Source organism: Ambystoma mexicanum, chromosome 10 (genome assembly GCF_040938575.1).
Source record: "Ambystoma mexicanum isolate Mex_15411 chromosome 10, UKY_AmexF1_1, whole genome shotgun sequence".
NCBI classification, from domain to species: Eukaryota; Metazoa; Chordata; class Amphibia; order Caudata; family Ambystomatidae; genus Ambystoma; species Ambystoma mexicanum.
In genome coordinates, this window is record NC_090932.1 from 1677912381 (window position 1) to 1677930496 (window position 18116).

The following is an 18116-nucleotide window of genomic DNA, read 5'->3' on the forward strand; positions in this document are numbered from 1 at the left end:
CATCCACAGGACACACTGGGCCCCTGCCTCCCCCATCCACACCCTTCCTCACCCATCCAGAGGACGCACTGGGCCCCTGCCTCACCCATCCACAGGAGGCACTTGGCCCCTGTCTCACCCATCAACAGGACGCACTGGGCCCTTGCCTCAGCCATCCACACCCTGACTCAGCCATCCACAGGATGCACTGGGTCCCTGCCTCACCCATCCACACGACGCACTGGGCTCTGCCTCACCCATCCACACAACACACTCGGACCCTGCCTCACCCATCCACAGGACGCACTGAACCCCCACCTCACCCACCCACAGGACTCACTGGGTCCCCGCCTGCCCCATCCACAGGACGCACTGGGCCCTCCGCCTGCTCCATCCACAGGACGCACTGGGCCCCTGCCTCACCCATCCACACCCTGCCTCAGCCATCCACAGGACGCACTGGGCCCCTGCCTCACCCATCCCCAGGAGGCACTGGGCCCCCGCCTCACCCATCCCCAGGATGCACTGGGCCTCTGCCTCATCCATCCCCAGGACGCACTTGGCCCCCACCTCACCCATCCCCAGGACACACTGACCCCCTGCCTCACCCGTCCACAGGACGCACTGGGCCCCTGCCTCACCCTGCCTCAGCCATCCACAACACACACTGGGCCCCTGCCTCACCCATCCACAGGACGCACTGGGCCCCTGCCTCACCCTGCCTCAGCCATCCACAACACACACTGATCCCCCCCACCTCACCCATCCACAGGACGCACTGATCCCCCCCCCCGCCTCACCCATCCACAGGACACACTGGGCACCCTGCCTCACCCATCCACACACTGCCTCACCCATCCCCAGGACGCACTGATCCCCCCCCCGCCTCACCCATCCACAGGACACACTGGGAACCCTGCCTCACCCATCCACACACTGCCTCACCCATCCACAGGACACACTGGGCACCCTGCCTCACCCATCCACACACTGCCTCACCCATCCACAGGACGCACTGGGCCCCTGCCTCACCCATCCACATGACACATTGGGCCCCGGCCTCACCCATCCACAGGACGCACTGGGCCCCTGACTCACCCATCCACATGACACACTAGGCCCCTGCCTCGCCCATCCACAGGACGCACTGGGCCACTGCCTCACCCATCCACAGGACGCACTGGGCCCCTGCCTCACCCATCAACCGGATGCACTGGGTCCCTGCCTCACCCATCTACACAGGACACACTGATCCCCCGCCTCACCCATCCACAGGACGCACTGATCCCCCCCCCACCTCACCCATCCACAGGACGCACTGATCCCCCCCCGCCTCACCCATCCACAGGACACACTGGGCACCCTGCCTCACCCATCCACACACTGCCTCACCCATCCACAGGACGCACTGATCCTCCCCCCCGCCTCACCCATCCACAGGACACACTGGGCACCCTGCCTCACCCATCCACACACTGCCTCACCCATCCACAGGACGCACTGGGCCCCTGCCTCACCCATCCACATGACACATTGGGCCCCTGCCTCCCCCATCCATAGGACGCACTGGGCCACTGCCTCACCCATCCACAGGACGCACTGGGCCCCGGCCTCACCCATCCACACCACGCACTGGGCCCGTGCCTCACCCATCCACAGGACACACTGGGCCCCTGTCTCACCCATCCACAGGACACACTGGGCCCCCGCCTCACCCATCCACAGGACACACTGGGCCCCCGCCTCACCCATCCACAGCACACACTGGGCCCCTGGCTCACCGATCAACAGTGTCGAAATCTGTTAAACTGCAGACATAAATGACACTGGTTACGTAAAGATTAAACTAACCAGTAACATGGATGAAAGAGGGAGGCCATGGCCTTGCCTTGGATCTAAAAGCTGCAGTGAGAGAGGACGTGCACACGCTGCCAAGTCCACCAAGGCCGGAATATGGTGTCCTTAGGACTAGTACACAAAGGGACACCAAAGGCTGCTCCTCTCATCACGCCCCCTTTTCCCCTCCTTCCTCCCAAAGACTGATGGTTTCAATAGTGACTAAGACCATTAAAAACCACGTGGTCTATCCTTGACGTCCCATTTCATAAACACCGAGGATCATTCAGACTTTCAGAACTAGGCCTGTTCCACGCAATTGCCCCCAGAGCCTGCGGACCGTCTGCTGGGCAGTGGTCCGCTTTCATTCATGGGCCAGTCTTCACTGGTGCTTACTGGAAAAGCCTCAAGCACTGCCCTGGAAAGGGCAGCACCACCCCACTCTCCAGGGACCGGAAGTTGTCTGTTTTCATCTTTTACAGCCTTCTACAGACTAGCAAATAATTGCTCTCTCATTTGAAAAAAGAAGGGAATTTGGGGTTGGTAGATGATTGGGGATGAAGTGGGCAGTTATTTCTGCTATATTCCCTGGATGGTACATCTTTCCTGAAGTGACCCTCCCTCTCCTAATTCCACTAAAAGCAGAATACCGTCTTAAGCAGAGTTTCTCCTAACTGCGTATACTTGGAGACGATACAACCCAATTAGTGCATCAATCAGGAAGGGATATCGTGAGAGACGCGAAGCCTCCCGATTCAGCGACCCAGTAGAAAACCTCAATAAGAGAGACCCATCACATCAAGGGCTTGTGCTGTCACATGGACACCAAGTAACCTCTCCATAGGAAGGGTTACCAGGATGAACCTCATAGCGATGGGCCACACTCCAGCAGACCATGACATCCTTCATGGACAGCTTTGCCCACTTCCGGCCTCACAGACGTAGAACAAGGCCCAAGAGCCAAGTACGAAGGGTGCAGCAGGAGCGAATGCAATATATTCAGGAAACTGCAATCAGCTACCACCTGCCATTAATAGATTGTCTAAGTATATTTGTAACGTGTTAAAGGTTGAATTGATTTTTAACCAATAAAACAAACAAAACATTTTTTTTTTAAACTGCTAAAGATCAGAATCTACATGCAAACATTGTAGAGAAGATCCACTTGCAGAACAAACCCACTTCACAATGTATTATGAGCAACCCAGAAGGACCTCAACTGGCCTCTTCCACAAAAACCTGCGCAATCTATTGCACAGCGAAGCAGCATCTTAATTTTCCTGCTGCAACACAGAGATACCTCGCAATCAGAGTCTGGATGGACACCATCCTTCGCCTGTTCAGTGTCTGTACCCCAACCCTGTAAGGGGGGAATCTGCATAGATAAGGGAGGCCCCTCCAATACCTTCAGTTTCCTGTCCCCTTATCCTGAATCGGACCCTGTGTGGAAGGGGCCGAGCCATCAGGCGGCTACTATCCTCCATTCACTGAACCTAGTTTAGAAAAGATCTGCTCGAAGTCGGAGCTGAGCCAAGAACTGCAAAGTCAAGGGTGTCCAAATTAAGTGGGATGATGTTCGTGAACCGGGAGTAGGTGGTATTAGAAAGTCATCCCTTAGAGTAAATTATCCTACCAAAATGAATAACCAGCACCTTGAGGGGCCATCAAAGCAGTGTGGCCTGGGGTCCCTCTTTCTCTCCTCCCCTCTCGGATGTTGCCAAGAAGTCCCACTACCAGCTGCACCTCCTCAAAGGGTCAAAGAAAATTGTAGTATTTTGATCTGTTCTGGCAGGAGAGTACACCAGAGTGGAGAACTAAGCCTGGCAGGTGGAAGCCATTGAAGTACTGTGGTATGGTTAAGAATCTTGAAGCAGAAGTTGAAGAGCCACTAAAGTGTTTTTGTGGATTAATACAAATTCATCCTGACAATTTAATCCTATTGAAACAAACGTTATCCTAACTGCTGCAGAAGTATTTAATATTGTCAGATAAGTGGTTTTGTGAGCTAAGGCAGAAGTATTCTGACTAAGACATTTTTGTTGAAACTAATGAAGTAAGGAAATGTTCTGAGTTGCTGAACAGAAGTTGTTTCAAGAACTTTGTTGAAAGTAAAAAGGAAGAAAACTTTATTGAACACTTGTGAAATATTTGTTGGAAGCAAGTTTATCAAGTTGGAACGCTGTCACAGTTGGAACCAAAGAGAACTGAAGTAGAACCTTGTTGTAACACAGGATTTTCATACCCTTTTAGGAACTTTTTAGCACAATCCTGATTGAATCTGGGGAAGGGGAATTAACCCAGATTGGAGGGAGAAACAGTTGTGATGATGTGAATTTAACTGTTATATTTGTTGCTGTTGAACTGCAATATATTGCCTTGTTACATTGGTGTATGTTTAAGTGTGAGGGACAGAATCCCTTTGTTACAGTGTTTCATTTAGTTTATTTTAGGCAGGGAAATCCTCATATGGGTAAATCCTCATATGGGTATTGTGAGAAACCAAATGGTGTCTCGCCCGCTAGTCCTCGGGGATTTGTCATCCAGGTGGCCAAGATACAGCCATCGCTTTTGGATTCAGTTCCATGGGGTGGACCAGTGCGGGAGGGTCATCTGGGTGAGGGGTCTTCGGGGAGTGGCAGTGAGGTAGCCGATGTTGAGATGCAGTATTCTCCCCTTTTTTGTACATCTAACCCCTCCTATGTTAGGATCCCAACTCCCCTCGCCCTCTTTTCTGGACACACACTAGGCCGAGGAAGAGGGTGACAGAGTAACAGGACTAACTCTTATGCATCGTATTGGACATGTCCTGCTAATCGGGTTAGGCAAAGTCAGGCACTTGACTTCAAGTGTATACACCCGATTCCAATTAGCTCTCCTTGCATGGATAAAAGGCGCAACCTAGACACACACTCTGAGCAAGGGGGGGAACATGAGTACGAGCAGAACTTCCAGGGCAAAGGTGAATCTACTGGAGCAGAGCGACAGACCAAGGGACAAGAACAGCAAGTCGAAAACCCCAAGAGTTTCCTACAGGAGGTCGTTGCCTCCACAAGGCTGCGAAAAACACGTGGGGAAGGACATATCCCAATATCGAAGACTGCATTGTGTTTCAAGGACGCTAGTGACACTGCCGGGTGAACGGCAGAGTTGAGGAGGCACGGCCAAGCCTGTGGTACTAACCTTGACTGATGAATTGGAAACCGAAAAGCAAGAAAGAACCGCACACAGCCGGTGAGTTGGCAAGCAACCTGAGACACCGGTGTGTGCTAAGAAAGATTGAGGTGCAATAATTTATCACAAATGAAGGCTGCACACGTGTGGATGAGATGCAAGGAAAGGCAGACCTGTGAAGGAACTTTAAGATAAAGACATGTGGAATCAGCAATACTGAGTAACAGAGTGTTCCGGCGAAAAGGAGTAGCCCACTCGAAAGCCTCTGTGAAAGGTGCATTGTTTGAGGTGATAAAAGTGAATGAACTGTAAAAGCGAAAATGAACAAAGTTAACCCTGAGAGAAGGGCATAGGAAGAGCTGAACATTGATTTCTGAGTCGAAGTGGTCCTGCCTTGGTCTGTAAAAGAAACCTGCACATTTGAAAGTCTTCAACATCCGAAAAGCGGTCTCAGCCCGACTGGGGGAGCCCTGATGTGTAAAAAGCTTGGGGAAGGCAGTCCCGGCAAGTGTTGAACTGTAAAATGTCTGAGCCTGGCAGAGGGGGACCGATGTGAACTTTTCTTTTCGTTATTTGGGGACAACTGGAACAGGAGCCTTTAACGTGGAAGGCCGGGTGGGCCTCGATCCATGTTCCAAACTGTTTCAGTGTTAAAGCACGAGCCAGAGTGTGTCATCTTGCCTATAGAGACTGCCTTATTCCGTGCTGTCTAAACATGGGGTGGAGAGCTGATTCAATCAGCTGTTATGTCAAACACTGATTTGTCAAACACTGATTTTTCTTTTATATACATACCTCCTTTACACACATTTTTGTACAAGAGATAGAGCAAGCATTAGGTTTTCTTAGCACAGGCCATTTTGATTTGACAGACACGACTAAGACGGTTTTCTTTATTATTTGATGGTCGAGACGACTCCCATCCTAGTTATAGGGAAAAGTAGGAGTTTTTCTAAACCCCACAAAGTTAATAAAGGTTTTACAAATTGTATCTTTTGGTCAGTGTCACACTTATGATACCATGCCTCCACCATATATGGTGTCAGAAGTGGGATCTGACTCAATTGATAAAAGTTGAGAACCCATGCTAATAATTGTCATCCCACCGGAAGGGGAAAACGGGATTATTGAAGTCCTTGATTCTGACCGAATATCTACCATTAAAGAGATTATATTCTCCCAACTTCGAATCCCAGTTAGTCAACAGGATCTGTTTTTCAAAACCCAGGTGCTATTAGACACCCTACCGATAGCACATTATTAAATACAACAATGGGACCGGATAGTCTTAAAAATAAGACCCTTCCATAGATCCATTAGACTTAGCACCTTGAACACTCCTTTTCCCGAACCTTTTTCAGTATCAAACCCCCTTAGTCCAAATTCAGCTCTGAGGGGTCAGACGACTTCGAAACCCTCTTTGAAGAAGTTGAAATCCTTTGTTTCTCTCAGAGTCAGAAAATCCAACAGAGGGAACCCTTACCCCTCCTGAAAATATGGCCGATATTGAATCATTCGTAGCTCAACTGGCCTCCCATCAGATTCAGTAAGAGGCTCACTTTCAAGAAAACATTACAAAGCTGGTTGAGATACAAGTAAGACCCCTATTACCTCAAGGGATATTACAACCTTAGGAGGATGGAGAAGACCTAAGGAATTATTTTTTTAATTTCAAGCGATTAGCTGAACAACTGGGATGGGAGAAAACTTAAAGAAATGTTACTTGGGACCCCTATTAAAAGGAGTGTTACGCTCACCTGGTATCCACGGGGACGCCACCTAAGCCTGGTTGGATGATTTGCACTCTGGAACCCTCTCCCAGTTCCTTGGTAAGGCCTCTGGTTGAAGATGGGTCTGCAATATAGGCGAGCTGGATTCAATACCAGATTGTCTTTATGTTTTTCCAACTCCCTTGGCCTCATCTCCTTCCTCCCCCTTGGGCCCTCTCCTCACCTTAATATTGTGAAAGGTGGATTCTCCGTCCTGCTCCTCGTGGCAGGGGCACGTAGATGTGGGGGGCGAGCAGCGACCAAGTTACTTCACTGGTGCAAGCACCCCCTGTGGGAATCCAGGCCTGCTGCGCCCTCCGTAGGTTTGCTGCTTTACAGTCTTTATATGCAGTTCTTATGCTCCTCTTAGTTTGAATAATAATGTCTTACTTCTTTCCTTTTAGGTATGGAAAGTTATTTTGATGTTGTCATGCAGTATGAATATGAGCATGGGTCGGTAGGCGAAAGCGCGGTGTGCGCGATGCTGTCAGGTGAGTAATGCGCGTTTCTGTTTTGCATTTTATATTGCTAACCTGTGTCTTTTCTCTCCTTGCAGGTTGCGATGTTCCTCGCCGAGCGCCGTAATGTTCCAGCAATGATACTTACCAGGAGATGACTACCTAGGTAAGAATTGTGTGGCTTTCTTCATTCAGCAGGAAACGTGAGTCAATGCTTACTAATGCTGTCTTTCTTTCTCCTCTTTCCAGGTTATGGTATTCCAGGATGCATGTGGTGCCGGATGATGGAGTTCGTACCTTCAGGTGAGTGGAACTGAAGTCGGCGATGGATTGAAGACAGGATGCTGTTCCAGGTAGGTTTCGTAGTGTTCTTTCTCTCTCTGCAGGTCCTTGGTTTCAGGTAAACTGGCATCAAAGAAATGGACACGCTGAGCGTTACGCTGCACACAGCAGAATAACGCAAAGCATGTTCTGCTGTTTGGGTGCGGTTTAAATAGTCTCAGGTAAAGAAGTCCAGGTAAAATAGTCCCAGGCCTGCCACACCCAAAGTAGTCCAGGTAAAGTAGTCCCAGGCCTGCCACATCCAAAAGACAAGACCGCATAGCTCAGTTCCTTGTAACTGAGATATGCGAGTGCCTCCATGTTGGCTGAACCCCCTCCCAAGTTAAATAGTCCCAAGTAAATAGTCCCATTCTAATGTTGGTCTTCATGATGGTTATGAGACTGGCGCCAAAAGCGCCAGGACTGACTCCAAGAGAGTCTTGGATGAGGTTTTAAGGCCTTTGACCTGGCCCTAACTGGGAGGCTGACTTCCTAGTGAGGGCCAGGGGCAAGGGTCATGACAGAGAGCTACAAACCGCCTATCAGCTACTTAATCTAGCCTTGGGAGCTACCTTCGTAGCCATCAAAGAAGGACTACTTGAACGAGTAGGCCAGACTAGTAGTTTTCATCAAAAAAGACTAAGTTCCATCAAACAAAACCCAAGAGAGACCCCCTGGAAGTAGGAGAACGAATTAAGAACACTGTCTCCCTTTGGATCCATAATAAAACTCTAGAGGAGTTGGTATAAATGATCATCTTGGAACAGTTTACTAACTCCTTACCTCCTTTTCTACAAAAAGATGTTACAAATAAATCAGCCCACCCTTAGCATGGCTATTGTGTCTGCCCAAAATCATTCAGAGGTAGTAAAACATTTCCATTCCTTTCATAAGAATAAAGACAGAAAAGAACAAAGACCAATTTACCACTCTCCAAACCAGACAATAGAACGAGGAGGACTCTAAAACCCGAGAGTGGAGCCCGAAAAAGGGTAGGAATACAAAAACCTGACATTATGAGTAAGGAAGAATTAAGGGGAGAAGAGCCTAGAGGGCAGGGACGAAATTTAGGGGTCGCCAAAGGTTGCAACTGCGACCTCTGAGGTCTCCCTTGCAACCTCTGTGGTCTCCCTTGCAACCTCTAAGAAAGAAAAAAAGGTTTGTAATGCAAGCTCCTGGGCTGTGGCCAGCACCATGTGGCTCTTTACTTCTGGAGTGGCTGGCTTTCCTGTTCAGGCCCCTTAACAAAAAGAAGAAACATAAGAACAGGAGTGCCACAAGTCTAACACTTTCAGCACTGACCCTAAATAAGAAAGAATAGGAATACCAAATAATGTGTCTTTCTGGAATTCTATACAATAATTGCTAGACTCATTAAAGGTTTATTTCAGGCACACTTCAGGGGTGAGTCACTGATTTAGTCTGTTCTTAAACACCTCAACTCAGCCATTCATCCTTCTGAGGTCGATAAAGGAGTACCAACACAGGTTGGGTGATATTGGGTGTATATTTTTTTTATATAAAGCGCTTGAGCTTAAGTGCTATATAATAACACATCATTACCATTTGGTCATGGACATCTGCTTGCATTCACAGTAATTTGGTAATATGGGCCTGTACACACTGATCTTAACGATACATATGGCGATCCATTCTTGTATGAAATGTACACCACATTATAGTGATATCGTAACCATATTTTTCGTAGTGTACAATGCTATGTGATGCCCTTTCCTGTTTTGTCAAAGAGTGAAAGGTCGTGTTACATTGCTTCCTGCGATATTACTTCAGGTGGGGTCAAATGACATCACTTTCTGTGATGTCATCAGGGGGTCAAGGGTTGGGTGGTGTCACTTCCGCTACCCCTGGCATTTTGGTGAAATGACGGCACTGCTAGAGGGATTAAACCATCACCACCCATCTACTTCTCATGTAGGGATGTCATTTAGCATGGTATTGTCCGAAAAATCAAAATGAGGAGCCTATGGAAATAAGATGCCTAAAGGGAGAACAATGGGAAGAACAAGAGGAAGATCTAGAAACCTTTAGCATATATTTATGCCGATCCTCAGCTGATTTTACATATGAAAGGGCTCTGGTCAATGGGAGAGTAGTGAAGGCATGGATTAATTCTGGCAGTAAACAAACAGCCATAAGAGGCGATTTGGTCACTCCAATAGATCTAGAACATGCAACTATGGTCATATTCACCAGTGTACACAGAGAACGAAATCTATCTTCAAGTACCAGTGTACATTAATATGAAAAGCGAAATCCCGGCTAGTGTCACTGGCCATTATCCCTGGACATCCGGATTAGGTTATAATAGGAAGAGACTTTCCAGACTTTTCCACCCAGAGAATTTGCACCACAAGATCAGTGGCAGTCAGATTACTATTCCCATACCTCCTCCGGTGTGGGAATGGACGGAAATAGACCCTCAGAGATATTACTTGTAAAAAGAAAACTCAATCCCAGTTCACAGGGGTCTAATGTCAGCGAATCAGCGATACTGAGGAACTGAGTGGTCTGTCAAAAAGGAGTAATCCACTCAAAAGTCTCTGTTAAACGTGCATTGTTTCAGGCAATACACGTGAATGAACTGTAAAAGTGAAAGTGAACAGAGTTAACCGAGAGAGAAGGGGAGAGGAAATGCTGAAAATTGAATTCTGAGTCGATGTGGTCCTGCGGTGGTCTGCAAAGGAACACTGCACATTCAATAGTTTTCCACACCCGAAAAGCGGTATGAACCCGACTAAGGGAGACCTAAAGTGTAAAAAAAGCTTGGGGAAGGAGGCCCCAGCAAGTGTTGAACTGTGCAAGGTCTGAGCCCGGCAGAGGGGGACCAGTGTGAACTTTTTGTTTTGTTATTTGTGGAAGACTGGTACAAGAGCCTTTAACATGGAAGGCCAGGCGGGCCTCGATCAATGTTCCAAACTGTTTCAGTGTTAAAGCCCAAGGCAGAGTTCGTCATCCTGCATATAGAGACTGCCTTATTCCGTGCTGTCTAAACGTGGGCGGGGGGCTGATTCAGCCACATTTATTCTTTGTTGAACATTGATTTTCCTTTTATATACATACCACCTCCTACACACATTTTTTTGTACAAGAGATAGGTCAGGCATTAGGTTTTGTTAGCATAGGCCATTTTGATTTAACAGACACGACTAAGACTGTTTTCTTTATTGATAGTCAAGATGACTGCCATCCTAGTTATAGGGCAAATTAGGAGTTTTTCCAAACCCCACCAAGTTAATAAAGGTTTTACAAAGGGTATCGTTTGTGTCAGTGTCATACAAGTGATACCGTGCCGCCCCTAGTATGGATAGTGAGGTGTTTATCCAACCTTTTGAGTTGGCATCTATTGAAAAACCTTCACAAAAGTTGTCCACCTCACATTTCTGACCCCTCACAACAGCCACTGCTGGGAAAGCCAACAAAGGTACAAGAGCCTGGGAGAATGGAACGGGCACACGGCTCAAGTAGAGAAAAGTGAGAAAAATACAAACACTGTATATCAAGGCTGGGGAAGCCAACAAAAGTATAAACTCCTGAAAGAGCTGAATAGGCACACGCCCCATGCTGATAAAATCAGACAAGCGTGCATCCTACGTGAAACTGATTGAAAGGAGTATGAACACTCTGAAACCAGGCTGTAAAAGCCAATTAGGTGATAGGTACATACAATAACTGAGCGGGAAGACAACTTATGTTTATTAAGTCTATTGAGAGACAATTTGGCTACCAAAGAGCCACAGGACTTTGGGGAAACCCAGTGCCCGAAGGTAGGACACAAACATGTGTTAAAAATGATCCTGGTAGGATTTGATGCCTTGGTAACATCTGAGAAAAGTAATAGAAGAAGAATTCCTCTTTTCGAAGGGGAACGATAAAACAATACAGTGGATTTGTGCTTTAATTGACAGAATCTACAAGATGACTGTGCACTGTGTATTATATTCCAAGGGAACGGAGACTGAAGAGAAGTCATCTTCAGATTGGGCCTGGCAAAAGCCTACACCAAGGCTATTTGCTTAAGCCTCCTTTTCTTTTAGTTAGATCTTCTAAAAGCGGTTCGTCCAGCTAGGATTTGACTCAGGACTATTTTGCACTTTGACAAGCACCCTTAGTTTTGTTTTAGAAGGTAGAAAACATCCCTCATAGCATTAGGGCCAGATAAGCATTTTTCTTTTATTGCACATTTAAAAAACCTTGAATCACGACCCTCTGAAGTATGAGTCGTCCTTCTGGTTTACCACATTATACATTCATAATACTTGGAAAGCTGAAACACTGCTGATGACACTTAACGCTTTACTCCCCTCTCCCCTTAACGGTCTATACTTTACCTTAAAAATTGGCCTTTCATTTAAGCCACAAATCAGTGTGGTCCTGAAATCCACCTTTCATGAAATGCATCTCCTGTGGTAAATTCTCGCCATATTAACACTACCTTGCAAGATGCTGCTGGTCATCGCTGAAGTAATGTCTGGATTTTAATATTGCGACAGAATCTCTATGGATTGCTACTAAACTTAAAGAGTCCAAAATCATTCTGCCTGACCTTTGGTCTCAAGTGATTTGAGCAAATGACTCTGCATTGGCTGCTAGTGAAACAGCATGTTGACTTCAAGGCTGCATGCGTGGCACACAATCTTTCATGGCATCACCCAAACGAAAGCAGAGCGTTCCTTCATTACCAGACGTCTACAGTCAGACTCAAGAACCTATCACTTGTCAACCAAAAGGTAAGTGTTTTGGGGGAAAAGCCATTTTCTTTTAAGAGCTCCTCACCCTTAAAACCATAGGACTGGGTTTCAGGAAAGCAATTATATATGTTCTGACTCGCCTATGTACCAGGCACCGCAGTGCCTTGCATTTCTCCTTTGTTGCCCTCCACCCACTAGCAGAGCTCTGAAGCCGCTACAAGCTAACAAGTATTTCCCCAACACTTGCAATGAATCAGATCCACTGCCATAGCATACGAGGGAGGAGAGAGCCGAGGATGCAACTAGAAGCCCACATTTGGAACAACCTGATCTCACCTGATGGCCTATTCTGCTTAATGGTCCGCCAGAGGCAGGTTCTCACTCTGCTTCTGGGCGTATCGTCACTGAGCAAAGCTAAATGCTGAGGCTCCCAGACGGAACTTTAAGGTCATGGCTCTGCCCATGGTTTCCAGCAGTAGGACATATCTTCCGAAAGCAATGACTGCATTTGCACAGCCGTCTTGCCAACGCTAGACTGTGCTTTTTGGGAACTTTGGAAGATAAATTCTTCCTTTTGAAATATGTGTTGTATGTTAGGAAGTTTCACTTTCCAGGCAGTCAAAGCAAGGAGTTCCAATCCATATTCCCCTTGAAGCAGATTCCATGAAGAGATCAGGCTTGGACCTCAACCTGCTCCAGGGAAGCAGAGCCTACCATTGCCATGGCAGCCAGGGCTCCGCACCCTGAAGCTCCCGATCTTTTGGACCATGAATTGCTGGTCCCTCACCATTCCATCTCCGCGGCTGCACTGCCTAATACAACTACCACTTGTGTGTATGAGCCTGGGCTCCACACCAGTATGGCCGCCGCAGTGTCCCCCACGTTGCTGGGAGATTCTCTCCCTGTGCCTCGCTACATCCAGCCCTGAAATTGGCTAAAGTCTGCAGCATTAGGGGAACCAGAAGAGTACCGGAAGGCAAAGTCAACTAGGACCACTTCCGAAGGCCGGTTCCAAAGGCCAAGGCTGGTTTCCAATGGCCTAGGGCCCCTGTCTTGACCTGTCTGAGGCTGGCTGGGGCGCTGGAATGCCACCATCCTTTAGCTGCTGACCTGCTCCGCAGGCTTCCCTGTACCTTCCTCACCCTTGTTTGTTCCATTTTCAGCAAACATGTCTCCGCTGCTTCAGCCACGTGCTTTCTGAGGATTGTGAGTTGCACTCAAATGGACAACTGATGCAACCTCAGTGGCCTAACATCACTCACAAAGGTAAGCAGAGCACTGCCATTGCAAGGCACTCTTCTAGCCCTGTGCATACCTGTTACATTAAAGAGTGCCTTGTTGTTCCACCACCGACTCTACCCTTGCTCTATATAACCCACATTACACTTTTCAGGGAAGGTGCTGCATTGCAACACCACATTGCTCCATCTGGGCCCATTATGTGGAATGTAGCATGTCCTGCTGGCATACATCCATCCACACCCCCTAATCTACCCATCCCACCCCTTGCAGCCAGAACGAGCCCACCACGAGGGCGGCAACAATCCACCTCCGACTATGACAATGTTTTACTGCAACTGCTTCAGTCCCCCAGTCCCAGTGCGTTCGTGTCTGCTGGCCTGCGCCCGGCATCTTACTCTACCACTGCTATGATTGCACCTGTCATCCCATGCACCCATTGTGCCTCAATATGGACCCCGGGAGCAGGGCAGGTCTCCTAATTTACTCTGTTAGACATTATCCTCATGATTCGGGTACCTAATAACTACACCATCATTGTGTATGCTAGTAATGACCTATGACCTACAGGACCGAGATACCATTGCTGTCTTAACTATCATTGTCTTACATCTACTGCAACCACTGCGTAACTGTTTAAACTATCTCTGTCTCGCAACGCTCCAAGATACCCCTGCTGACCCTACCCTTTTTACAACCTTGAACATCTTACACACAGTCGCTTCTGCAATAAACCCTCTCGAACTATGAGGGAGGCTTTTCCAGAATGTGCACCTACATTATTGTTGCTTTTACGTTTACCTGTGCACCTGATGCAGCCCCCGTACCATGAGGTGAGGCATGGCCAGTATGCACAACTACACAAAGGTTAGTGTTTGCTCACCTGTACACCTGATGCAGCCCCCCCCCCCCATGTACCAAGAGGTGAGGCGTGGCCAGTATGCACACCTACACAAATGTATGTGTTTGCTCACCTGTACACCTGATGCAGCCCCCGTACCATGAGGTGAGGCTTTACCAGACTGTATCCTCATGATCTCCCACCATGTTGTAACTTTAATGCTCTGTCGTCTGCACTTGTAATGTAACCAGCTCCTAGAGGCCTCTGAGTTTTGTGCTGCTATAAATGTAAAAATAAAATAGAAAATAAATTGACTTTACTGACCTGGGTTGATGGTAGTTGTCGTCGAACACATCAGGAGAGCCAAAGGTTGCAGACTCATGGGTTAAAACATTCCTTATGGTAGTGGCTGCAACTCTGCTGCTGGTGAAAGCTTTCTAGTTGCTAATCAGTCTCTGGTTTGGGGGTCAGAGTGGCACCGCGAGCTCAACAGTCTATGTTGATCCTCTACACATTGCACATATTTGGGGTCCGTGACTGCACATCAAGAGGGCATTCAATGTCGGTCATCCCCTGTGGACAGGAGGTGTGCAGTGGGGGTCAAGGAAGTAGCCACCCCGATTGAATGGTCAGTGGGTTTCCTAGATTTGCCCGCTTTGTGGATCACTTTAACCTCAACCAGAAGTGCTGACCCTCTTTATGCCTGCCACCATCTCGCTGTTAGCCAGTCACCTTGGGGTCAGGCATTACGCTGGGCAATTGAAGCTGGCATTGGGAAAACATGCAGATCCATCAACGTGGACCTACTGTGGTCGGGTGTCCAATAGAACAAAAGGAGGCATCCACGTACTTTATCCAAGTTGTCGGACCTGGATGCTAGACTGGAGGGCACGTCCAACATTTAAAATCGCAGGAAGACCTTTTCATTATGGGTGTTTCTACTCGGGGATAACTGGCAAAAACCACAGTAATCCCTGCAAATGTATGGATTCACACAGTGGACCTGGATTCCCTCATCTCGATCAATAGTAATCCTTGTAAATCTATGGATTCACAAAGTGGACCTGGATTCCCTCATCACAATCAATAGTAATCCTTGCAAATCTACGGATTCACACAGTGGACCTGGATTCCCTCATCTCGATCAATAGTAATCCTTGTAAATCTATGGATTCACACAGTGGACCTGGATTCCCTCATCTCGATCAATAGTAATCCTTGTAAATCTATGGATTCACACAGTGGACCTGGATTCCCTCATCACAATCAATAGTAATCCTTGCAAATCTACGGATTCACACAGTGGACCTGGATTCCCTCATCTCGATCAATAGTAATCCTTGTAAATCTATGGATTCACACAGTGGACCTGGATTCCCTCATCACAATCAATAGTAATCCTTGCAAATCTATAGATTCACACAGTGGACCTGGATTCCCTCATCTCGATCAATAGTAATCCTTGTAAATCTATGGATTCACAGAGTGGACCTGGATTCTCTCATCTCAATCAATATCTTCTTCCTGTATTCATGATCGAAACTGCTGCTCAGCAACAAGCCTTCCTCACAGCCTCGTACTTTCAGGCTTCTTGGTCATCAGATCTTGCATGGCTTGCCTTTTCCTCTTATATTCGCCAGACAGCCCCACTGTGTGAGTGAGGGGAGCATTGGGGGGCTGCATCTAATTGACCATTCTTTCTGTGAACGGATCCTCACCACTGTAGAGAGGTTCCGAGCATTGATATCTTCATGGATTTAGATGGTTTAGTCCCATGGAAGGAAGACAGCCCGGACACCATGAAAGAGCAGAGACCAGGGAGTCATGATGGAAACAGTACCACGATTTGCGCATCTAAGTAAAGAACCCCAACACATCGCCTTCAACATGCTGCCCTACCTTATTTGTGATGAAGAGACCCAGTGCTATCACGACGAGCAGGACCCCGAGCCCGATGAAAATGTACTGGAGATATTCCAGGATGATGGGGATCAAAACCAGCGTGGTGTAGTAGGTGTCAAATACTTCCCCCTCGATGAATCCTCTCTGAAAGGGGGGAAACAGGTTAAAATGGGCACAATTAAGCTGCACTTTCAGGTAAAGCATCGTTAGGCAAACTAGTGCGCTCAGATTCATTTACTTCACTTAGTTGCATTTGTATAGTGCTTCATCTGCAAAACAGTGGCTTCATGGCATTCACATTTAAAAAAGGGTGTGGGAGAGGAGGAAGAAACAGCATCACACAATGAGGCTGTGTCTGGAAGCATGCGTTACTCTTCCTTCCTTCCTTCCTTCACTGAGACACAGCTGAAATTCTCCATCCACTGATGCTGGAGAATATTGCGCCGCCCCCCACTCTGAGCCTTTCCCATCCATGAGATGATGTTCAGATCCCCATAAATGAAACTTTCCAATAAAGTGCTGTAGGTGGGCTTATTAAAACTCTGCCATGATGGAAGCCTTTATACCCCATGTTCTCAGATAATAAACCTAGTTATCCTCAAAACTACGGACTTCTAATAATGCTAGCCATGACACACTCCTGGTGGCCAGGGCACATTAACTCAATACTGCTCTGATCACTACCATACATCTTTCCATTGTTTTTTTTAAATTTTATAGTTTGTTTACAAACTTTTTCATTATATAAACTTCATCTTTACATCAATCATACAGATTATTCATCAATTTAAATTAAACAAAAACTAAAAAGGCATAGTTAATTTACCTCAATCATTTTGTTTTTTTTTTATTTACGAGTTTCAATCACCAAAGTGATTTTTCAAGTTAGTTGTAAGATCAAATCATGGTCCAAGAAGAGCATTCAGCTCTTCTTGGACCATGGCGAAAATCATAAGCGAGGAAGGATCCTTAATCTTACAATATAGCATAATAGATGCTCTATTTACTATTGCCGTCAAGGACGAGAGAGTTCACGTCGAATCAGTACTATAGGTGTAGAAGACGGAAGGTTGAGGACTGATCACCAAAAGATTCTCCAATCCCGCCATAACATATCAGGAAGAGATAGCATAGCGTCTGCTCCGTAAGTGATTGACGGTATCGCTTTCCCCCGATAGAACTTGAGTAGGGGCATCAATGAGAAGCGACCATATTTCCTGTCTAGGTTTTTGGCCTGTGAGATGATGTTTTTCATTTTTTCATCTAGATGTAATTGCATTGCTAAGTCTTTACGTGAGGAGTCAATCAGGACCCAAAGATATTTGAATTCTGTGACTTGTTCCACTTTCTCCTCCCAAAAACCATGAGTGATTGCCTCTTCTTCAGTTCTTTTTTTCAAACACCATAATCTTAGTTTTTCGTTTATTGACTTCCAGGTAGTTGGCTTCAGGATATTTAGTTAAGGAGGCTAGCTGGCGTTGTAAGCCAATAGGAGTCTGGTCCAGTTGGATAAGATCATCGGCATAAAGGATTCTCGGCACTTTCTTGCTGCCCATTACTCGGGGGGAAGATCTTATTTCGGCATTTGCTTCTTTGTAGTCCCCGAAATATGCCAAAAATAGGGCCGGAGCCAGCGGGCAACCCTGTTTAACCTCTCGAGTGGTTGGTATCGCCGCAGAAAGCAGCCCCTTTGAATTTAGCCAAACCTGGACACTGGTGTTGGTGTGTAGGGTTTGTAAAGGGCCCAGGATCTCTAGCGGGCAGTTCCAGTCACTTATCTTTTTCCATAGTTTCCTTCTGTTCACTAAATCAAAAGCCTGGGTAAGGTCTATAAACGCTAGGAATAGTTTCCGATTTCCTGCCAGAGTTTTTGATTTTAGAATACTCAGTA

At 47.1% G+C, this 18116-nt stretch overlaps 1 protein-coding gene across 2 annotated transcripts in view; it reads right to left on the reverse strand.

The window, feature by feature from the left end:
- Positions 1-18116, reverse strand: part of SCARB1 (scavenger receptor class B member 1) — a 790530-nt gene that overhangs the window by 78670 nt on the left and 693744 nt on the right. For both annotated transcript variants that reach the window (XM_069620116.1, XM_069620115.1), the window contains exon 11: positions 16223-16369. In XM_069620116.1, the coding sequence (XP_069476217.1) occupies positions 16223-16369 (147 nt within the window). The remainder of the gene's footprint in view (positions 1-16222; positions 16370-18116) is intronic.